Here is a 20,974-nt window from a genome sequence, read left to right as displayed (position 1 = left end):
GAACTTTTCAACGTCTTATTCATAATATTTTATTCAACACTTTCAATAAATCTAGTACTAAATCTTCAATATCCTCTATAAAATTACAAAGGAAATGTTCAAGATGAAAATTGATTCAAGCTAAAAGATAAATAAATATCACTTACAGGAGTCCAGGTATATGTAGAATTTATTGACTTTGTGTGTATTCCTTCATAGTCCACAGACCCTCTTGAAAAAGTCCGTGTTGAATAAAATGTCTTACTTCCGCTTACTCCACTGAAAAAAGACAAACATAATATGTAAATAAATAACTTTTCATGTTATCCATACCAATTATTTTCTTATAAGTAAACGCGAAGTCAATTCAAGTCATATGAAAAACGTGTGAAAAATATGTCTTAACCACGTGTAATACAGCCTCTTCTTGGAGAAACCATTTGTTTGTTTGTATATGAATAAAAAAACGTGCGTTTCGCATATGTTTTACAAGTGATGCATTTTTACTAAACATAGTCGTCGTAATAATATAATATTATATATATAATTGTATTCGTCACTGTCATAGTCGTATCTTATAGTCGTAGTAGTCGTACTTGTCGTAGTTGTTATCTCAGTAGTAGCCGTGGTCACAATCGTTGTGGCGGCCATCCTTCTTTTTTCCCCGTGATTTAAACAATGGTTTTGGTGACGGTAATTGTTGCTTTTAAAGAGATGATAATAATAATAAACATGCTATCATTGTCATCTTAAAAAACTGAGCTTGACGTACACAATTAAAAATGAACTGCAATTCGATGTATTCATGTAAAAAGGTAAAACTGTCAAGGAATTAAGCGCACGTATGGTTCAAAAATGCATGTATGTAGAGAGTAGAATATTAGAAATTCGAGTGTAGAATAATCAGTAGATAGTATTAGCAATTCAAATGTAGAAAGAGTGTGCTATAATAGTTATCCGAATGCAGAGAGTAGAATAATCAGTTGCGCGCATAAGTAATTCGAATGTAAAAAGAGTGTAGAATAATCAGAATCATCAGTCGTGCGTATTTGTAATTCGAATGCAGAAAGAGTGTAGAATCATCGGTCGAGAGTATTTGTAATTCGAATGTAGAAAGAATGCAGAATAATCAATCGAGCGTATACGTAATTGGAATGTAGAAAAATTGTAGAATCATCGGTCGAGCGTATTAGTAATTCGAATGTAGAATGTAGAATCCTCAATCCAGCGTATTAGTACTTTAAATGCAGAAAGTGTGTAGTATAAAAGTTATCCGTAAGCAGAGAGTACAATAATCAGTCGCGCACATAAGTTATTCGAATGTAGAAAGAGTGTAGAATAAACAGTCGAGAGTATTAGTTATTTGAATGTAGAAAGAGTGTGGAACAGTCGAGTATTAATAGTTCGAATGTAGAAAGTGTAGAATCATCGGACGAGCGTATAAGTAAATCGAATGTAGAAGAGTGTAGAATAATCAGTCGATGGTAATTGTAATTCGAATGTAGAAAGAGTGTAGAATCATTAATGCTTAGTCATTTGATCATTATCAACAGCTAGCTGAGCAAAAATTATATGCATTATCATGTTATCTCAATCAAGTTAAAATTAATGAAATATTTTAAAGAGATTTAGAAAGTAGTAAATAAGGGCATGTGAATTTACAAGCCCCTAATATAAACTTTTTTACCTTTTCATGGATGATATGACTTCCTTGGCATCACTTTGTCTCTCTAAATGTTGAATGTCCACGTAAATTGGGTCATCGCTTGCCTGTGACGGCAACGGTAGGAGAGGATGCATCAAGGTGCGCCCTCTGCCGTCAATGATAAATGAGTAAGAGTTCTCTCCCTGGCGGAAATAGGTGATATCAGACACGAGATTTGACATAGTAAGATCGGAGCAGACGACTCCGAATAAGGAGTGATCAGACTTGAAAAGTGGCAGACAAAGCGTCGTGAGTAGACCTAAAATAAACATTTTATACTTATTATTTGAATACTAATTTTCATTAGTGATGTATAATCTATATAGTTGCATGTAATTAGCTGCAGAAATCGTTCATTGTGTGGCCCGTTTTTTTTGTCACTTGACACAAAATAAGAACTTTTCTATAAAACAAAATCGTTTGAATCTGGTATTATTCCCAATAACACAAAATAACCTCATGTCTTTAAGTGTAAGATATGATGTTAATTTTTACTAAGGGTGTTTAATCAAATATACTGATGCCATTTCCTTTTGGAAACAATTGAAATTAGCCAAACCACAAAATAATTTAACAAGCAATAGCATTTCCTCTAAAGAATGGTATGATTATTTCAATAAACTATTGTATGACGCAAACGCGGTAAAAGTGCCGTCACACGTGAATAACGAACATGTATCTTCTGAAGAAAGTGCGAATTCACTAAATTTACATTTTACATTATGTGAAATTGAATCAGTTATTTCTAAACTTGTAAATAATAAAAGTTCTGGATTCGACGGGATTCCATCTGAATTTTTTTTAAATATTCACGCCAAGACATCGGGGAACATTTGTTACTGCTGTTTAACACAATTCTAACAACAGGAAATTTTCCAAATACTTGGGGTCAAAGTATTATATGTCCAGTTTACAAGTCTGGGTCGTCTTCCTTACCGAACAATTATCGGGGCATTTCTATCACAAATACAATGTATGAAATATTTTCTGGCGTTGTTAATAAAAGGTTATATAATTGGGCTGAAGAAAATAATGAAATAGACGAATGTCAGGCAGGTTTCAGGTGTAATTACTCAGCTATTGATAATATTTTCTGTTTACAAGCCATGATACAAAATTACTTGTCTTAAAAAGGTGGTCGTTTTTATTGTTTATATGTCGATTTCCGAAAAGCTTTTGATAAAATTGACCATTCAAAATGATTTGATTCACTACAGAAAATAGGCATTCATGGTAATTTTTTACGGGTTTTAAAATGTATGTATTCCGATTTAAAGTCTTGTGTGAAAACACAAAATGGTTTAACTGATTTTTTCCCGTGTAACATAGGAACAAGACAGGGAGATAAATCTAGTTCGACTATTTTTATTCTTTTTATCAATAAGTTGTCTATCTTACTTAGACAAAACTGTGGCACAGGAATATTTATTACTAATGATATACCTGATATATTATGTCTTATGTTTGCCGATGATGTAGCAAACTGTGCAGAGACTGTATCTAAATTACAACAACAATTAAATGTAATTGACACTTTTTGTTATAATACTGGAATGGAAATCAATCTTGATAAAACAGAAGTAATTGTTTTCCGTAATGGTGGTCCTTTACATAATTATGAGAAATGGTATTTCCGAGGTAAAAGCTTAAATTTAACATCTATGTATAAGTATACGGGACTTATTTTCACTCCTCAATTATCATAGACTCACGCTAAGGAAAAAATGGCATCTCAAGCCCAAAAGGCAATATTATCGTTAAAATATTATCAGAAACATTTCGGTCATTTTTCAAGTAATGAGTTGTTTAAAATTTTTGACCATATGATTAAACCAATTTTATGCTATGGATCACAAATATGGGGTTTTGAATAAAGCCAAACTATTGAATATGTGCATAATGATTTTTGTCGAAAACATTTATCTGTTAAAAAACTACAAAAACAGCTATGGTTTTAGGGGAATGTGGAAGATTGCCCTTAAGTATTTCGTACATGACAAACTGCATACGATATTTTTGTAAACTTCTGACCATGCCTTCATCTAGATATCCTAAACAGTGTTATTTAATGTTGAAGTCACTAGACGATGTAGGTCGAATATGTTGGGTTACCAAAGTTAAACATGTACTGTTTAGAAATGGTTATGGTTTTGTCTGGATATCTCAAGAAATTGGTGACACGAATATGTTTCTTAAACTTTTCAAACAAAGACTTATTGATTGTTGTACTCAATAATGGTTTGAAAATATAACGAATTCTAGTAGACGTTTTCACTATAATAAATTTAAATCACTTTTAAATGTTGAACGATACTTCTTAATAGGAATACCATTTAAACATAAAAAGGCGTTTTGTAATTTTCGTTGCTCCAACTATAAATTAGGTATAGAAATAGGCAGACATAATAATATCCCAAGGGAAGAACGTTTGTGTACAACTTGTAATGATAGTATAGATTGTGAATTCCATGCTTTTTTATATGTAAAAAATACAAACAAATCCGTGATAAGTATTTATTCAATTGGTATTTTGGCGGAAAAGAACTACATGATTTTTATGTATTAATAGGTACACGTGATATTATCACATTAAGGAAGCTTATGTTTTATGTAAATGTTTAAATGGATAACATAAACAACTAGTCTTTTTTCGCATTAATAAACATTGTTAAGGTGACGCAACCATATTACTATATTGTTGTATGTATGCTATGTATTTTGGGCCTGAGGCCTTTGAACAAAAATAAAGTTATTTGAATTTATACATGCATATCGAGCAACTCACATATCTTCTTGTCTTAACAACAAGGCATTTATATAGCAAAGCTTCCGGACCCACCTCATGACTGTATCGTGTAAGTTTTATTAGTATTTGTATATGTGTGGTTATATTGTTTGAAATAAGCTGTGTTTAAACTACGATACTTCTGAAGAAAATTTGCATTTGAGTTACGACAGAACCACGGTTTCAAGTTCTAGCAAAATTAACAATAACTTTGAAAAATCTTAAGCTTAAACAATAACAGTACTGAATTTATTTATTACATCACGAAAAAGGAATCAAACAATAACTAACACAATATTCAACTGCCATTTTGGCAGGTTTAGCCTTGATTTCCGCAAATGTGCCGACTGCTTTATTGAATATGGGAAAATAGAAAATTCATTCTTTTCAAGATACTATCAAATTAGCCTCTGATTACCAACAGTCGAATATAGCTTTGAGTAAATATCAAACACGCACGCATGCACACACGCACGCGCACACATACACACACATTCATGCTTATACGAATTTATAACATAAATTACCTAAGCCAAACATGTCGTAATATGGCACAGTGAAAGTAACCTCTTCCTGGGTGCTGCTGTCCTTGCTGAATTTGTTGTAATATGATGCCATGGCCGACCGAAGCTTGGACGGATCTTTTATATGTTCAAATATTCCTTTCTGTAAAGTAAAGGACAATTGTTTTTTTTAAGTATGGTGGCTGATTTGGAACTCTTTTGTGCGCCGTGTTGTCGCTAGCCACCATATTAAAGTGCGTGGTCCGCGTATAAATACTTTTTCAATAATAATAATAGCATATTCGTTTTATTCTAATGAAACGCTTAGCGATCGGACGCAAGCATTATAGGATTCTACCCATGCGACCATTGCAGACCAAGGTCAGCAGATCTTACCAATGCGACCATTGCAGACCAAGGTCAGCAGATTTTACCCATGCGACCATTGCAGACCAAGGTCAGCAGATCTTACCCATGCGACCATTGCAGACCAAGGTCAGCAGATCTTACCAATGTGACCATTCCAGACCAGGGTCAGCAGATTTTACCCATGAGACAATTGCAGACAAAGGTCAGCAGATCTTACCCATTCGACCATTGCAGAGAAAGGTCAGCAGATATTACCCATGCGACCATTGCAGACTAAGGGTCGGCAGATCTTACCCATGCACAATTGTAGACTAAGGTCAGCAGATATTACCCATGCGACCATTGAAGACCAAGGTCAGCAGATTTTACCCATGCAACCATTGCAGACCAAGGTCAACAGATCTTACCCATGCGACCATTGCAGACAAAGGTCAGCAGATTTTACCCATGCGACCATTCCAGACCAAGGTCAGCAGATTTTACCAATGCAACCATTGCAGACCCAGGTCAGCAGATTTTACCCACTCTACCATTGCAGACCAAGGTCAGCAGATCTTACCAATGCGACCAGTGCAGACCAAGATCAGCAGATTTTACCCATTCGACCATTGCAGACCAAGGTCAGCAGATCTTACCCATGCGACCATTGCAGACCAAGTCAGCAGAACTTACCCATGCAACCATTGCAGACCAAGGTTAGCAGATCTTACCCATGCGACCATTGCAGACCAAGGCCAGCAGATTTTACGCATGCGACCATTGCAGAACAAGGTCAGCAAATCTTTCCCATGCGACCATTGCAGACCAAGGTCAGCAGATCTTACCTATGCAACCATTGCAGACCAAGGTCAGCAGATTTTACCCATGCGACCATTGCAGACCAAGGTCAGCAGATCTTACCCATGCAACCATTGCAGACAAAGGCCAGCAGATTCTACCCATGCGACCATTGCAGACAAAGTCCAGCAGATTCTACCCATGCGACCATTGCAGACAAAGGCCAGCAGATTCTACCCATGCAACCATTGCAGAACAAGGCCAGCAGATTCTACCCATGCAACCATTGCAGAACAAGGCCAGCAGATTCTACCCATGCGACCATTTCAGACCAAAGCCAGCAGATTCTGTCCATGGGACCATTGCAGACCAAGGCCAGCAGATTCTAACCGTTCGATCATTGCAGGCCAAGGCCAGCAGATTCTATCCATGCAACGCAACCATTGCAGAACAAGACAGCAGATTCTTCCATGCGACCATTTCAGACCAAAGCCAGCAGATTCTGTCCATGCGACCATTGCAGAACAAGGCCAGCAGATTCTACCCATGCGACCATTTTAGAACAAGGCCAGCAGATTCTACCCATGCGACCATTTTAGAACAAGGCCAGCAGATTCCACCCATGCAACAATTGCAGACCAAGGCCAGCAGATCCTACCCATGCAACCATTGCAGAAAAAGGCCAGCAGATCCTACCCATGCAACCATTGCAGAACAAGGCCAGCAAATTCTACCCATGCGACCATTGCAGACCAAGGCCAGCAGATTCTGTCCATGGGACCATTGCAGACCAAGGCCAGCAACCTAATCTGTGTTGTCGTAGAATGGTATGCTATATTCGATTTTCAGCCAATATATCTATATTTTAATATTTGTCCTAAACGTGCTGAATAGTTTTGTGCAAACAGAAAGAAAATTCAGATGATATTCGGCTGTGTGGAAACTGCTGACACAGAAACATGTAAAGCACACTTTAAAATTTGAATATCAAAATACCTGAATTTCGCCTTTAGTTGAATCACTGTTTGACTGATCAGCCATTTTTGTTAGCATTGACTTCGCAGATTCTGGAAGTGCTGTAATATTTGACATATTATTAAACATGCATGCAAATACTGGACAAAGTAATCTTTCTTAATATCAAAAACAAATGGATATCAAAATGAAAGTATTTTTCGGTTTATTTATTAATGGCATTACAATTGAACATGTTAACCAAGTTTGAAGTAAAACGCTTTGATGATTTCTGAGGAAAAAATACCTAATGACGAATGTTAATTTACGCGATCGCCCCAAGTTGGTCATGACATTCAATTTTTAGTTCTATTTTAATTATTCGAAAATAATGTGCTAAAATTAATAGAATACATATATAACCAATATTTGTACATAATGCAAGCGTGGCTTTCTTCAAGCCAAATTTGTAAAGGCTGTTGACAGTAGAGGTGTTGGGGAAGAGGTATAAGCTACTGCAAGATTTTTGGAATTTTCAAATTCATTATTTTTTGGGCGTTATTTTAGTAAGCAAAAAGGCATCATTACTTTATCTAGCAAAAGATAATACAAATAACTCTATAAATCTATTTCGATAAATTAAGTACTTTCGTATTTGGACAAGAATATTTTCTACAGCACGAGCAAGAAAGCTGTTTATCAATACTACTGTCTAAATCCAAATGATACAGTTGATATGAAATTACGTAATTACTGATCATTTCATTATGTAGCAACGCATTTCTTGCACATTTTCAAACTCAGTCATTTTATTATAATAGTAAAATAATAAATTGTTTTCTGCAGAAGTGATTACTGTCCTGAAGCCTGTACGTCGTAGACTTTCCATAGCTTTGTGTAGACACCAAAGATGACAGAGGAAAACGGAATTGCAACGTATGATACCGTTTTTATATGCTGTCTGTTCCTTTACTCGAAGACACAACCATGCAACCGGTTATCATTTATAAATGAATGCATTTGCTTTAGCTTATTCAACGATAGGACCCTACGTCATCGCGTATCTGCCAATAGCTCCCAATCAAAGTGTTGGACTTGTAATCTAAGGATTGCTGGCTGCGTGGGTTCAAAACTGGCCTTATAGACTTTCATTGCAAATACTGCTGAACAGTTGCGATTTGTTGTAAACTGTAGGGGATATAACTTTATTTACATATTGTCACTGTTTGCATATATACCGTACTTCTTGTTACTGCAAGGTGTTGAAATTTGGCTCAAGAGTAAGGACTGCCGTATAAGCGTGAGTGCATAGGACGAGGGTCAATACAACAAGCCAAAGCCAAATAATGGGCAAAAATGAAATCACACGATTAATGCCATTTAAAGATGAATAAGGCAATGCCTTAAAACGATATATTACTGAAACACTACACTAGAAAAGTCTATTTACTGAGTCTAAGGAACAATTAAGAGCATATGGACCAACTTTAAATTCAATTTTAGGACAAAGACCAAATTTCAATCCGTGAAAAGAAAAAAATATCGTAAAATGTGAATTTACCGGAAGTGAGTGTCTCTCCGCGTCCATTTCTATTGGTTCATATTTTATGAAAAAGTAGCATACAAGGATAATAATGTATAGTATAATACAGTTTATATTGTTATATTTAAATTTATTTCATTTCATTTAAATTGAAGAACGCAGAGATAGGGTTCCGTATGTTGTCTCGCCCTAATTTTTCCTCCGCTAGCTTGTTTGTGTTCGCCATACAACGATCACGACATAGGTAATGTTAAAGAACAAACATCATATATAAATAGAAAATATACATGTAAATATAAAGAAGTTATCAGGTATTAGCCAAGTCTTGGAATAGATTGGCTTCAAATTTCTTTTACAGATAGAATTGTCAAGCCATTGCAGCTTCCTATATTGCAGAAGTAATGAAGAAATAATATACATTGTATATGTATTTAAAACCTGTATGAACATGTGTCAGGGCTGAATTGTGTAAGGATAATAACCTTTCGCCTTCTCGCAAAAAAAATGTCTTTTGTGTTAATAACAACTTTTCGCGATATGAATTAACTGAGTACTTACAAGCTCCAACTCCATACGTCAGGATCACAATCTCGTTTTCAAGGTCACCGTTCCTTTTGGCAATTAGAGATAAGGGGTCTCCGCCTGCGGTTTTCTCCCCATCAGTTAGAAATAATATCACCTTTTCTGTAAGAATAAACATGTTGTTTCAAGTATTTAAGTGCACATTTGTTAAGTTTTGTTTTATTACTTTTTTTAAAAAATAAATCCCAGAACAAACAAATTATCAGAAACAAGTTCTCAGATGTCTTAGCTAGCACAGAAGTAAGCATAGTTTAATCACACGGTTTTGAATTGATTTTTTTTAAATTTTGAAATTCGGCACAAATATTTCTTTGGCAACAATATAAATAAATATTATATGGCAAACGCCATTACTTAAAACAATAAAACAATTAGGATGTTAAACGCAGTCATTTACAAGTCAAATGTTTGAACACCGTCGGGATTGGCTAATTAGTGAAGAAACAGGAGCTGTCACAGGAGACAGCGAAGCTCGACTAATAAAATACTGGACACAGTAAGGAAGACAATACTATGAAAGCAAACAAAAACTATTATATAAATTTAAATCTGTATGAGTATCAAGAAATCACTCAAATGTTCTATATTTTTGCACAACACTACATAATATGCATTATGATTTTGTCAATAAATGTTAAACCAGACATTTCTATGCTTTAATGTAAAAGACAGCAATTTAAAATCTGAAGTCAATCCCGTCAAAAACAAAAAAAATAATAAGAGCAAAAAGAATTTCCAAAGTAAAATTATTAATTAAAGAGGAAATAACTCTTTAAAAACGTTTCTTTGCCTCTGATCCAGTTCATCCCGCCCGCTTAGGTCAATAGTAAGAGCATTAATTTTTGGCTTGCAGCCACAGCTGCAAGCCATTTCATCTGGAAAACTTGTTCCGGTTAGGTGGTTTCCTGCTTACATCTGTTGGTGCATGATTGAACGGGAAACCAGATGCAATTGTGCCAATCGCAACTTTTCCGTCAGTCTTCGGATTTAAGATAATAGCCGATGTAGTTCCGATTGCAACCGTAACAATTCGGGCGATTCCGTCATACTGCGGAAATCTAAGCTATTTTAGTTACATCGGTAATCCCAGTTTGTGTATATAAATAGGATTTCTATTTTTACTTGATTTATCGGTTTAAACCGTTATAAACGAAATTGTTCCGTTTCATTTGTTTTTCAAGACGCAAAAGTTAGTTTCTTTTATAATTGTTTTTTTGTCTGTATTAGTTTTATACAATAGAGAATGGTGACTGTAGTATTATTCCGTCTTCAAAGGGTAATCACGCATGATCGAGTTATATTTAGATCTACTGAACGCAATTCAACTTCTTGGTGAAGTAAACTAAAAATAGCCCATGCATATCATTAACCTTGCCACGATCATAGTTGATACATGCTTATTAATATATTGGTACCACGTAACGAAGTATTTTAGTGCATTTACTTGTCTATAAAGCAAAGGAATGATTTCGCTGCGAAAAGGGGGAAATGAGATGTGCACACTTGTTTTCCTTCAGTATCACGTTAATATTTTTACGATTGATCATTTTCTTTATTAGTTTTATACAATAGAGAATAGATCTAAATCGTTTTGACAAAAAAATATTCGGTTTTCAAAAAAAAACAAAAAAAAACAACTAAATAAACCCTTTTTGATAATAAATTGAACCCCCCCCCCAAAAAAAAAGAACAATTTTAAAGGGTTGGGATGAAGGCACAACTGTGCAAGCCTTTCCTTTTAAAAGGAAACTTTATTTGATTTGAGATGTGATATGCGGTGTAACACCGCAAAACGTCCGTACCGCAAAACGTACGCGTGTGGACGTTTTGCGGCGCATATCGTACGCATGTGGACGTTTTGCGGTGCATATCGTACTTGGTACGTTTTGCGGCGAGTGTGTGCCTTTGCGTTGCATATCGTCCATATTTTCTGTATTAAAATATATTCATTATAAACGTTACTTGTATTGGTTCTGTCACTTTCATATTGTTTCAGGTAAAGATATGACGAAATAAAAATTAAAGTGCAATATTTTTGTGATCCTATATAATTCTGACTTTTTTATTAAAAAAAAGAAAAGAAATATGCTTAAACCGAGGCTGTTTTTCGAATAGATCTTTTTATGGAATGGAACAAAGCAGCAGCAGCAGAGATAAAAACGATGCTATTGTAATAAATGTTATAGTATAGACATACAGAAAAAGGCGGCTATACGGACGGACGAACCGGGGATTGGACTGAGTGGATGACAAAAATATTAAAATTAAGCTTTGCTTTGACAAAGTTTTCATATAATTGCATCAAGTAGTGGGAATGATTTTTTGTGTTCTTGTTGACTATTGAGGTTTGTTTCTACCGTTCATTTTGACGGGGGATTGATTGGGGCTTTTGACAGCGTAGTCATATTTGAGCGAGAGAGCTATATTGTCATGGAGATGGGGCCTTTAAGTCTCCTAGTCATAATTGAGCAAGAGAGCTTTTGTCGGTTGGGATGGGGTTGCTTTTAGCCGCCTAGTCATATTAGAGGGAGAAAGAGAGCTTTTGTCGAGGGAGGGAGATTTTAGCCGCCTTGTCATATCTGAGTGAGAGAGCTATTGTTGTGATGGGGGAGGGGCTTTAGCGGCCAAGTCATATTTGAGCAAGAGTGCAAATCGTTTTGTTTGAATGCCATAATGTAATTTTATAATTGAACAATGTAATTTTATAATTGAACAAAGCAAAAAGGTCATGGTGGCCTTATATCGCCCACCTGCCTATAAAGGCATTGAATATTACAAATAAGAAGCAAGTACATTTCATGTACTTGGTCAGAATCTGCATGGGTAACTGATATCAGTACGTACTCAATTCTACGTCTGAAATGGTCATCAATATCCAAATATCTGTAAATGACAAAGATGTGGTAATTTAAGCAAAATTCAATAGTAACCTTGAGGTCAAGGTCATTTCAAGGTCAATATTATAGTTGAACTATTCAAGATGTCCGTCCTGTCATAAATGTATGAATGACATCTAATCATTGATAACAAAGAAATGGCAGAATATCACAATTCAATAATTTGAGTTTAAGATATGTCTTTATTTTTATTATTCAAAGGCAAATAACTCTTGACATATTCAGTCGTTTTAGCTCATAAATGTACTTGATCGATACCTTATTGTTATATATATTCTGTATAAAAAATTTAAGAATGGAGAAGAAACGAAAGCACTAACAAAGTGAAATATAGTGCGTTTTTGGTTGTTGTTTTTTTGTTAGATTTAGCCTTTAATCTAACTTTGTTGAGATTTTATGGTCATAGATATTCTGTTGAAAATTGTCAAGATTGAAAAAGAAATGAAAGTGTTGGAGTGATAACATAAATATAAATATGTGAAATATAACAGATATTGTAATTCAAGGGCAGATAACTCTGCACATATTGCTTAGGGTATTTGGATGCTAGAGTGGTAACAAGCTAAATTTGGACGGACAGACAGACAGGCGCATACTCAGGTGAGCTAAAATTAACACACAATAATAACTGATAATAACTGGTCAAAATTAACGAAAATTATATAAACTTTAAAATATGGACGTTATGCGGCAGGACCATGCCTTTTTGCCGCAAAATGTACGTCAGAAAAATGTGGACGATATGCGCCGCAAAACGTCCATATACGTACGTTTTGCGGTACGGACGTTTTGCGGTGTTACAATGCGGGCTAGGTAAAAACTTTTCCTCTACGCTATGTCTTGTCTCGAACAATGAGTATTATAGTCATTAGTCTCAGAAATTATGTGAAATTAATAGTCAGTCATTTGCAGAGAAAATGGTAAATTTTACTGGTAAAGTTGTTATCTAGAAAAGCCGCTTTGGTGGACCGACCACCGTGATATAACAAAAATTATGTAAAAATCAGAGTTCAAAAAGTCAGACAGACAGACAAACAAGCAAACAAACAACAATGTAAAGCAAGAAAACATTAGCTTGATGTTGCTGTATATGGTAAGCATAGTTTACTTATCAAGCTTGAAAGTTCTAAGTCATATGAGAATAAAACGTTTCAGAATCATAGTTGTACATAGAGTCTGATGTAAGTTTTGCGGCTTTTTAAGAGTCCAATAAAATCAGTATAGTTCAACACCATGTTTAATGAAATTTGTTCACACCACCATTTTTGACATTTTGACAGAACTTAGTTACCTCAATTACAATGAGGATTTTATATGGAATTTGGACCCTCAAAAATGAAAACAAAGCTAGATAGGGTGCAATATGTATTTGATATGAATTTTTTGGACTCAGGAATTAAAATCGAAGCTAGATTTTATATGGACCTTTTGAACTCTAAAAATGAAAACGAGGCTATATAGGGTGTGATATGGACTTCATTTAAATATTTTGGACTCTGAAATGGAAACAGGGCTAAATTGATAAGCCTGGATCCACAAATGAATGATTGTTATTTGAAACTTCACGTGTTGCAAATGCTGAAATTGCATTGTTCAATTTTATAAGGTCTGAAATAAACGTTGTTATGGCAACATATGAATAAAATGTGCTAAAAGGATAATAGGTTATTGTTACGTCACATCTACATAGTTTACAGCTTGTTATCCTTCATGACATGCGCGGATCAAGAGGTGGGGTCGACAGCCCCCCCCCCTTCGGATTTGTGTAGTACATGGAACCCCTCTGAGATTTAGATAGTTAATTAATTTTAGAGAGAACCATACAAAAACTAGTGAAAATCAACAAGAGTTTGACTGAGGATCCACCACCCCCTAGAAATCAACTAAAATATCGATCCCTCCCAGAATATGTAAATTTCTTTAAATTCGAAATTTAGCAACCCCTTCCGGTAAATAATCCTGGATCCGCGCCTGCATGATATCATGGATACAATATTTTTTGTTATAACAATGAATCAGAACACTGGGTAATAAGTTAATTCTATGCTTTTATAAGCTAAATATTAGTAAAATATACATGTATATAACCCTAGTCCTTACCACTTGACCCTGCAATGTTAGCAAATGAATAAACAAAATTTTACATGCTTAGCTTGTGGTTTAACTGATATATGTTTAATTACATGTGTGCATAAAAATAATGATTGCGTTTTTTGGTTTTTATGGAATATTTCTCGACTTACTATTGTAAAAAATAGTTAAAGGTAAACCCATGAGGATGTTGAAATGAACATAAACGTTAACCATGATAAGCGTTATGTTTCAGTACTAGATCATGGCTGGGTTACAGATCATGGTTGAATTACTTTTAAGGCGCAGTGTCAGCGTATGGCGCCATCTTTTTAACGTGCGCCTTTTCCCGCGCTTCTTTGAAAACAGTTCAAAGTTCATGGGCTTTCTTATTAACTTGTCGTCAATATCAATTTGTGTTATTATAAATTCGTAATAAAAAGTGCTGACTGGAAATACCTTAGAATATAGTCTTGCTGACATAAACATAACCTCGGTAAGTATTTATAAGTCATTCAGGCTATATTCAATCGTATATCTCGTCAGCATTTTGTATTACTGTACTAATGATATAAAATAATTCATACAATGTAACGTAAAACCTAGAACATACGGCATACAAGATTTGTTTTATAATTAAAATATATTTTTTTCCTTAAACACATTGTATATTATATTATATATATACCGTGAAAAACAGGTATATTTAGACCTGTCTTATTTATACCATTTAGGCTATATTCTCCCGAATATAACGGAAGCAACTTGTCTAACTAAAGCATATATTATACTTTGTCACAGCTTAAAACAAACAAAACAAATATATTTCACCTACCTCTGCTTTCCCCGCTTATATTTCGTGGTGATTTTTCAAAAAATTTAAAGGCGGTGTCTAATGCTGCCTCGTAGTTGGTCTTTCCATCGACTGACAGTCTATTTATTTCACCTTCAATGAATTTAATGTTCATGGGCGTGGCTTCCGATAACTCATAGGACTTTATACAGTCTCGATACCGCGAGCCAAGAACTTCCGCACCAGACGAGAATGCGATTACAGTAAACTAAAATTTAACAAGCAAAACGAGATTATGATACTTTTCACATGTTATAATGATGACGATAATGATAATTATAATGATTTTGATATGATAATTAAAGGCCATTATCAGAACTTATTGAATGACCCTCGTATAATGAGTTTTAAAATCATTTCCCTGTCAACAACCTCGAGCTAGATATTCCGGTCTGTACTGGAAGCCAGTGTAAGATCCTTATATTATCAGACCTTGTTATAGTTTATGATGGTCAAGCCGACGTAAAAGCAACACTAGTGGATTTGGTATGGTCTTTGAAGAAAAATGAACTTAAATGAACAAAATAAAGATTTTTCTAGGTCATAGTATATATATCGTACCCTGTCGTTTGGATTTAACGTCTGCAACACAGTATTTGCCGCCTGTTTGGCAATCTGTATAAGTGTTTGAGTTTGGTGCAGTGCATTCATTGATCCTGATTTGTCGATTACGATGACCACATCTTTTTCAACTGGTGTCGCCGAACTTACATAAAACGGTCTGAAAAAAATCTAATCTAAACTAAATGTATAGAAATAATTTGAGTTGAAACATTTTTCGTTGAACGGGTTTGTATAACTCTTAGCCAGCTGAAACCGAAATATATATTGTTCAGGGAACATCAACAAGGGCACTGTTTAAAAATATAATTTTCACAGATAAATCAAAAATCCGATTTGAAATTAAGTAACTATTCTTTGCTCCAAATCCAGGCCAGACATTTGCCCTGTCTGACAAGGCTATTTACTGTTGGAAGCACATTTTTTGTAAAACAAAATCCTGGATAATGTAGAAGTTCAAAAAGGGCCATAATTATGTAAAAATCTATGTCAGTTATGAGCCTTAGATAGTGACCCCCTATTATGCTCTCAAATAAGTGTATGAAGTTCCAACACATTCCCCTAAGTAGTTTTGGAGATAACTACTTGCATGCAAAACAATACAAGAGGGCCATGATGGCCTTAGATCGCTCACCTGACCCATTGAACTCATCCGAACAATAACCTAGACAAGCATTCTGACCAAGTTTCATGACAGGTTAGTCAAAAATGTGACCACTAGAGTGTTAACAAGGTTTTTCCATATTTGGGCCGTGTGACCTAGTTTTTCATCCGAGATGACCCATGTTCGAACTTGACCTAGAAATTATCAAAACAAACTTTCAAACCAATTTACAGGATATTTGGATCAAAACAGTAGCCACTAGAGTGTTAATAAGATTTTTCTATTTTTAGCTCCGGTGACCTAGTTTTTCATCCGAGATGACCCATATTCAAACTCATCCGAGCAATGACCTAGAAAAGCATCCTGACCAAAAATGTGACCTAGTTTTTCATCCGAGATGACCCATGTTCGAACTTGACCTAGAGATTATCAAAACAAACTTTCAAACCAGGATATTACAGGATATTTGGATCAAAACAGTAGCCACTGCAGTGTTTATAAGATTTTTCTATTTTTAGCTCCAGTGACCTAGTTTTTCATCTGAGATGACCCATGTTCAAACTAATTCGAGCAATGACCTAGACAAGCATCCTGACCAAGTTTGATGATGATTGAATAAAAAATGTGACCACTAGAATGTTAACAAGGTTTTTCCATATTTGGGCAGTGTGACCTAGTTTTTGACCCCATGTGACCCATATTCGAACCTGACCTAGAAATTATCAAAACAACCTTTCAGACAAATTTACATGATATTTGGATCAAAACTGTAGCCACTAGAGTGTTAACAAGATTTTTTATCTTTAGCTCCTGTGACCTATTTTTCATCCGAGATGACCCATGTTCAAACTTATCCGAGCTATCATCTAGATAAGCATCCTGGCAAAGTTTGATGATGATTGAGGCAAAAATGTGACCGTTAGAATGTTAACAGTTTTTTATATTTTTAGCTCCTGTGACCTAGTTTATCATCCGAGATGATCCATGTTCAAACTCATCCGAGCTATCATATAGACAAGCATCCTGACAAAGTTTGATGATAATTGAGGCAAAAATGTGACCACTAGAGTGTTAACAAGGTTTTTCTATTTTTAGCTCCTGTAACCTAGTTTTTCATCCGAGATGACCCATTTCCGAACTCATCCGAGCTATCACCTAGACACTAATGCGAGCATCCTGACCAAGTTTGATGATAATTGAGGCCAAAAATAACGTGACCGCTAGAGTGTAAACAAGGTTTTTTTTTTTATTTTTTAGCTCCTGTGACCTAGTTTTTCATCCGAGTTGACCCATGTTCGAACTCATCCGAGCTATCAACTAGATAAGCATCCTGACAAAGTTTGATGATGATTGAGGCAAAAATGTGACCGCTAGAGTGTTAACGAACAAGTGTGGACGGACGACAGATGACGGACATTCAACGATCCTAAAAGCTCACCCTGAGCTAGCTCAGGTGAGCTAAAAATAAATAAAAAATAAATAAATAACCAAAGTGTGACGCCGGCGCCTGCCTAGGTGATACAATACCTCTTCAAAAAAAATATAGCTAATAACGAATATATATATGCCGCCATTTCGTGAAAGAATTACCTAAATCTAGGATCGTAGTCTCTACAAGTTGAAAATTTAAATGATGGGTAATTCATGAGTATTCCATCCTCAGTGCCTAAATACTGCCACTTTAGTTCCGGATTTTCTTGGTAATTTTTCTTCATCACCTCGACGATCCGGTTGTTTGGATACCGGATAGAACTCGGCGAGTTTTCGGACTTAGTTATGCATGCCTCATTCATGTTAACCTTTTGTATAAAAAGAACAGACAACAGATTCAATAGATTAGCATTTTGAAAGATTAAAATGTAATGATCTTAAGTTTATGTTCGGTTTATTTTAATAGGCATAAAAATTCATGAAACAAATTTAAGTAAACATTAATGCAAAGATGTATTCGGGCTGTTTGGGGTGCTACTTCTATCATTATTCATATTTAAACATTAAATTCAAGTGCTTATTCGTTGAGGTGTAAATAAATCCAAATAGGTATTCCGGGCATGCCACTAGACTAATTAAGAATTCAAGGTTTTGAGATTTTACATGCAATCTCAAAAAAATATAGTTACTAAAACGCGAAAATTTTAATACGTTTGAATTCTACCTTAACATGCGCAATCTATCTTTAAAGACGGGGAAAGAAAAGAACAACAAGTTCGTTGATACCCTAAACTGTTGGGCGCCAAGCAGAATATTACGTTGACTTAAGTTTTTGATGATAATCCAGGTCAACTGAGAAGCATTGTCAACAATGAAGGCATGTGGTTAAGTCGTCTGCCTTTCAGCCCAGGGTACGTGGGTTCGAACCCTTCTCGGGTCACGACCATTTTTTCTCATATGACACTAGTACTGGTTAGTTCTAGATCAAAAGTGAGTACCGTGCTTCGAAATCGACTGTTGTAAGTCGTCCCTCTTGCTCGGCAACACTCGACAATGCTCGTAGACGTTCGGAAATTTCCAATCTCGGCTTCTATAGCCGTTTTCAGGTTTTTCAATGCTTGGATTGGACCATTAAATTTACTGCTCAATGAGGATGATATCTGAAACCAAATAAAACTTCCCGGTGAAAACATAATACGACCTAATATCTCCTATCTTTATTCTATACAATTATGTAAATACGCTTTAAAGTTATAAAGAGTTTTGGCAGGTAATATAATCCTATATAAATGGTTGTTTGCATATATAACCCGAGCCATTGATGAGGGTCATATATCATACCGAGAATCTTTAAGACGAATTCATAACGCAAAACATCATTTCAAGCAAGAACGATCACCCGAGTAGAACCACAGACCTTCTTAAAGCATCCAGCTAGCTTCCTCTCATGAGAGAATCCGAAGTCTCTAGCGGGGAACTTTGTACGTACACTTTTATTTTCTTTCGTTAAATTACTAAGGACAAAAAGATGTCAATATGCAAGATATTTTTACATCTGTACAAGTCAAGTAAATCAGTTTATACTTCTATTAATTTCTGCACTCTAAAGTAAAGTAATTCTAAGCATCTAAAGTAAAGTAATTCTAAGCATAATTGACCTCCGTTGCTAGGCTCGACCCATCCACAGAGGTGTCCGTGTATGTGAGAGAGTTGAAATGGTCCTGCAATAAAAAAAGAAGAAACATCTCAAATAAGCATTTAACATGACCTGAAAACAATTTTCACATACGTAAATTGTTTATTGATAATTTCATAAAACTATCATATCATGAACTGTGCTTTTGAATTTTAAATAAATTTATAAATTTAAAGTCATTTTTCTTTGGGCAATCGTGATTCATTATTTTCTCTTTATATATGGCTGTAATGCACATTCATTAATACAAAATAATAATATAACAAAATATAATTTTAATAGCGGGTATTAAATTAATTATGGATCTGTTGAAGGCATTTAAGAAATGTTTCATGGTCGTCTGGCCGTATATAAAAGCCCGTTTGCTACGTAAATTTCTACTAACCACTCGAGTAAAACAGGAAGAAATAAATCACTTTGTTTTTCAAGTATCAATTACGTTTTATAAAGTTTTAAACTGGTTATCGATTAAAATCTTTTAAAAATCACTATATGGACATCACATTATGTTATTAAAAAGACATAGAGTTATCGTTTTACGGAAGCGCAATATCGGCATGGCATTTTGAATATTTTTCACTTTCTCATGAGCAAGATATAATAAAAGAGAAAACAAAAAGAATGTTATTATGGTCCTTAATTGCTCACCTGAGTTTATAGGAAGAGTTTCATACATTTCTCTTTAAAATAAGTAACAAAACAAAACTCCATTTAATGTTATTGGTAGTCAGTCATCTATGAATCATTTCTATCTAATGATATCAAAATCAGACCAATAAATTTAACCAATGTTGTTGTTTCTTTAGAAGAGTACAACTATCAAAATGAAAGAAACTGTTCCAAACAAGTAGTTTTTCCTATATAAAATATTGTCTTAAGATATCACCAAATCACAACCCAACCACTCAAGATCACTTAAAAAACTTTTGTAGTCAGTCACCTAAAAGTCGTTGACCAGACATGATTTTCATTGACTTCTGCATATACATAAATGACCCTACGCCAACTTCCATGTTTAACCTAATTGAACTTATTTCAAAATCTTGGCCGTCATCCCTTGACCATTTCTGTGAAAAATACCAAACTCAAACAAATCCCTTCTTTTTAGAAGAATTTCAAAGGTTTCACTATATATACATATTGCCTCGGTAGTTTGGTTGGAGATACTTTTTCAAGGAAAACTGTGAACAGACGGACGGACGCCGGATTGCTAGTGATTATACAACAGCTCACATTGAGCAATTTGTAAAAATGTTTACAAAGCTCTGATGAGCGAAAAACTTTTGACTTAATCACTAAACTATCTGATATTACTTACTTGTATTTGGTTAACACCAAGGCCGTTGTTGGCAACATCGTCAAGTACATTTTTAAAGAGGGATGGGTCTAAAAGTCTACCAGAACATCTTGTCACCAGCCATGTGAATAAAATCTTGTAGATGATTTGGATGAACATTGGAAAGCAGTTAACAGGTGTCACCCTCCTTTATCTACTGAAATAAAAGTCCAATTGTGTAAATAAGTACCTTAAAGTTTATAATTCTATCAAAAGCAATATCAATTGGAATTATATTAACATTTTAAAGTATCGACTGGCTTAGAATATCAGTAGTAGTGTGACACAATGACATCAGTCAAAGTGCGACCTTAATGTGACATAGTGCA

At 34.9% G+C, this 20,974-nt stretch overlaps 2 protein-coding genes across 2 annotated transcripts in view; both read right to left on the bottom strand.

The window, feature by feature from the left end:
* LOC132735074 (VWFA and cache domain-containing protein 1-like) overlaps positions 1-20,974 on the bottom strand; it is a gene marked incomplete at its 5' end in the record, with an annotated part of 69,505 nt that overhangs the window by 16,313 nt on the left and 32,218 nt on the right.
* The window catches only part of LOC132735076 (VWFA and cache domain-containing protein 1-like), a 20,068-nt gene continuing 4,090 nt past the window's right edge, over positions 4,997-20,974 (bottom strand). Inside the window, exons 2-9 of the mRNA XM_060721978.1 lie at positions 20,628-20,802; positions 19,272-19,334; positions 18,612-18,773; positions 17,773-17,981; positions 15,579-15,738; positions 15,000-15,225; positions 9,174-9,299; positions 4,997-5,135 (exon numbers count right to left, since the gene is read on the bottom strand). Coding sequence (XP_060577961.1) covers positions 5,134-5,135; positions 9,174-9,299; positions 15,000-15,225; positions 15,579-15,738; positions 17,773-17,981; positions 18,612-18,773; positions 19,272-19,334; positions 20,628-20,765 — 1,086 coding nt within the window. The 5' untranslated portion in view covers positions 20,766-20,802 and the 3' untranslated portion in view covers positions 4,997-5,133. The remainder of the gene's footprint in view (positions 5,136-9,173; positions 9,300-14,999; positions 15,226-15,578; positions 15,739-17,772; positions 17,982-18,611; positions 18,774-19,271; positions 19,335-20,627; positions 20,803-20,974) is intronic.

The sequence above is a fragment of the Ruditapes philippinarum genome, unplaced genomic scaffold (genome assembly GCF_026571515.1).
Source record: "Ruditapes philippinarum isolate M1 unplaced genomic scaffold, ASM2657151v2 ctg14624_1_1_1_1, whole genome shotgun sequence".
Classification (NCBI taxonomy): Eukaryota; Metazoa; Mollusca; class Bivalvia; order Venerida; family Veneridae; genus Ruditapes; species Ruditapes philippinarum.
Note: the sequence above shows the minus strand (reverse complement) of the source record. Positions and strands in the feature narration are given on the sequence as shown.